General features: G+C 36.9%; 2 protein-coding genes across 2 annotated transcripts; both read left to right on the forward strand.

The window, feature by feature from the left end:
- Positions 1-1,391: 1,391 nt before the first annotated feature.
- LOC122273763 (tigger transposable element-derived protein 6-like) lies at positions 1,392-1,712 on the forward strand. Its single transcript, XM_043057767.1, has one exon. The coding sequence runs from the start codon at positions 1,392-1,394 to the stop codon at positions 1,710-1,712; it is 321 nt and encodes a 106-aa protein (XP_042913701.1).
- Positions 1,713-1,760: 48 nt separating this feature from the next.
- LOC122273764 (tigger transposable element-derived protein 4-like) lies at positions 1,761-2,457 on the forward strand. The gene is made up of 2 exons (XM_043057768.1): positions 1,761-1,982; positions 2,041-2,457. Exons 1-2 carry the CDS (start codon positions 1,761-1,763, stop codon positions 2,455-2,457), a joined length of 639 nt encoding a protein of 212 aa, XP_042913702.1.
- The last annotated feature ends 746 nt before the right edge of the window (positions 2,458-3,203 follow it).

The following is a 3,203-nucleotide window of genomic DNA, read 5'->3' on the forward strand; positions in this document are numbered from 1 at the left end:
TATTAGCAGCTTTTAATGTACCAACCAAGGAAAAAAAAATACTAATAATATTGTGTTTAATGCGAAGAAGGAAATATTTTAAATTGTACATTTATTCTAGGGCGTATGCGCATGCTGAAAATGAATAAAATAAGCTGAATTATGGTTTTTAAAAAATAACTGCAAAGGTGGAGAATAGTTATCAGAAAAATGTAACTCTTTTTTCTTAAATTTAGTTATATTTTGAATCAGCTCGGTAAGCTGATCAATTCAAAATAAAATAACTAAATTCGAGAAAAAATAGTTACATTTTTTTATTGATTAATTTATTGAAGCTTATGATTAGTGATTAGTTTATTTATTTTTTTATAAATGACCCTTCTCATAATTTATTCGATTTTCATTTAAGTTTATATAAACAACTGAAATAATAAATAAATTATTTGCGTGGATATATTTTATAACCGTCGTTGAACAACTGATCCAATTTTTTGGGTTTACGACTACCAATATTCGACTCCGTCGTTTTGTAATTTTGAACCCAATCCAAAGACAAGGGAACACCTAGATCAAGTGCAGGGAGAAATTGCCCTCGTGTAGGACTTCTTATGGAACTGATCAGCATTAGCGTTACACGGAGAGGAAAACCACGAAAACATCCCATGGTCAGCATGTCGACAAGGGGACTCTTACCCATGATCCGTCAATCAAAGAGGATATTTCATGTCCGCGCTGTGGCCGCCTCAAGCCGGAGGCGAAATTCGTATCAACCTGCCATCGCTGAGATTCGAATCCGGCAGTAATTTTTTCATGAACTCTATGGTCTACCTTTTGGAAACGGCTTTACTGTACATGATAAAAATTCGCGCGTAGCACCAAAAAAAGAAAAGAAAAAAATGGAAACAAAGCACCAGGAAAAAAGCACTTCATTCGCTCATATAAAAATGTGACAACCAACAACCAATTCAGGTTATTTAACCTGAGTTTAGTAATTAAATAATTATTCGAATATAAATAGATATTTCTTAAGAAATAATTTATATACAGTCAGACCTCGATAATTTGACACTCGCTTAATTCGTCACTCCGGTTATTTCGACGCTTTTTTTCAAGTCCCGATTGATTTGCATTGGATTCAGTGTTAGCAAACTCCGTTTAATAAGTCATGGTTAGGACTGGGCTATAAATCGATGTATCGAGACATATCGATTTAACGTATATATCGGCAAGACGATACAGCGACTTTCATTCAAGGCGATGCATCAGAAATCTGATTTAAGCCNATAAAATGACACTGTAAAGAATGTTTTCACTGGGAAATTGCTTTTCTCCAGTCAACTTTTGCGGAAATTTCCACTTGGCGTGTTTCGACCTTCGAAGACGTTGAAAATGCCCTTGTTAAATGGTTTAGAATGGCCCGAGCCCAAAACATTCCAATTTCAGGACTTATCTTGAAAGAGAAAGCTTTGCAATTTGCAAACGAATTGGGTGTTTCGGAGTTCTCGGCGAGCAACGGCTGGTTTGAATGGTTCAAAGAGAGACATGGACTTTCCTTCAAAAAGATGTGCGGAGAAGTCGTTGATACGCGTCCAGTTGAAGAATGGAAAAATGATCTCTTAAAAGATGTTCTCCAGCGTTATAACCCTTGTGATGTATTCAACCTTGATGAGACAGGTCTCTTTTTTCGACTTGTGCCTGACAAGACTTTGACTTTTCAATCAGAGGGCTGCTAAGGTGGGAAGAAAAGCAAACAACGAGTTACCGTTCTGTTAGGAGCAAACATGGATGGTTCCGAAAAACTTACGCCTCTGGTCATAGGCAAAAAGTCAAAACCAAGGTGCTTCAAAAATGTGAAGTCTTTGAGTGTATCATATGAAGCAAACTCAAAGTCTTGGATGACCTCCAATGTTTGGGAAAAAACTTTGAAAGAGTTTGACAAAAAATTCCATGCAACAAATCGTAAAGCAGCGTTTGTTGTGGACAATTGCACAGCGCATACTGAGGTAAGAAACCTTCCATCAGTGGAGTTAGTTTACATGCCGCCCAATGCCAGTTTTACAGCCCCTTGATCAAGGAATCATTTCCAGCTTCAAGAGACACTATCGGACTCATCTCGTAAGAGACTGGATTAAAACCATTGATGAAGGCAGAGAATGGAAACTAAATCTCTTAGATGGTATAAATTACATCCACAGGAGTTGGGCTGATGTGACCAATAAAACCATCAAACACTTCTTCAGGCATGCTGGATTTGTTGAAAGTCCTAGCTCGTCAGAAGATGTTAATGATGATGAATATGATGACGTCCCCTTATTTGAATTGCTCAGGCAACTTAAAAAACGCAACAAAGATGTGATGGATGAAGAAACATACCTTGGAATTGACCAAAATCTCGTGACATCTCCAGAACTAACCGTCTCGGAAATCGCGAACGAAATCCGTGAAAGACACGTTCCAGCATCTGAAGAGAGTGATTGAATTCTAATTTTATAATTATCTTCTTTTTTCACTCTGAATACTATTCAGACTTCATCTTCTGGAACAATACTTTTCCTTCTGTTGTTTTGTNAGGTTTGCGTATTTTATTCATTTTTTTAAATCATTTAGCACTTCGTTTTATAAGAGAGCATAATAATTTTTTTTAAAAAATATTCTTTTCATATTATTTGCTAATTAGCTAAATATATTATCGAATATCACAATTTTTTTACTTTTAAATAATTAAAACTTACTTTGTTTTTCGTTCATAATTCGGTCATTATTTAATTTAATTTACTTATTTATCTGAAATGATAAGGTCCCGCAGTGGACTGATCATTAAGACACGGTTCCTTGCAGATCACCGAAGTCAAGCATCACTGGCTGCGGTCAGTGTGCGGGTGAGTGACCACTTGGATCAGTCTGCGTAGGGACCGAGGGTGTGCGGTATTTGTCCTCGTTAAACAGTTCTACCGTAAAGTGCTCGACTTCGCGTGCAGGTCGTCGCTCTGCCGAAGCGGGGGTGCCATCCCATCTGCAGAGGATCAAAATTGTAATGGCATGTCTTCGGATCATCCTCAGGGACGTTTCCCAGACCGTCGCCAATAGCCCAATGTGCAGCTCTAGTGTGACGTAAGTGAACTATAACAGAACTATAATAACTGAAATGATAATAATAAAAAATAGTGTTTTGAAAGCGTTTTTTTTCTAAAATTTGTTTAGCACTTTGTTTTAAACATACAAAT

This window comes from Parasteatoda tepidariorum, unplaced genomic scaffold (genome assembly GCF_043381705.1).
Source record: "Parasteatoda tepidariorum isolate YZ-2023 unplaced genomic scaffold, CAS_Ptep_4.0 HiC_scaffold_7960, whole genome shotgun sequence".
NCBI classification, from domain to species: Eukaryota; Metazoa; Arthropoda; class Arachnida; order Araneae; family Theridiidae; genus Parasteatoda; species Parasteatoda tepidariorum.

What these genes read in the sequence shown, in the direction of transcription:
- LOC122273763 (XM_043057767.1), top strand. Translation starts at nt 1,392, where the DNA reads ATGGCCCGAGCCCAAAACATTCCAATTTCAGGACTTATCTTGAAAGAG.
- LOC122273764 (XM_043057768.1), top strand. Translation starts at nt 1,761, where the DNA reads ATGGATGGTTCCGAAAAACTTACGCCTCTGGTCATAGGCAAAAAGTCA. An exon ending in ATTGCACAGCGCATACTGAG is followed by an intron (nt 1,983 to 2,040) that starts GTAAGAAACCTT and finishes CCAGTTTTACAG; the next exon opens with CCCCTTGATCAAGGAATCAT.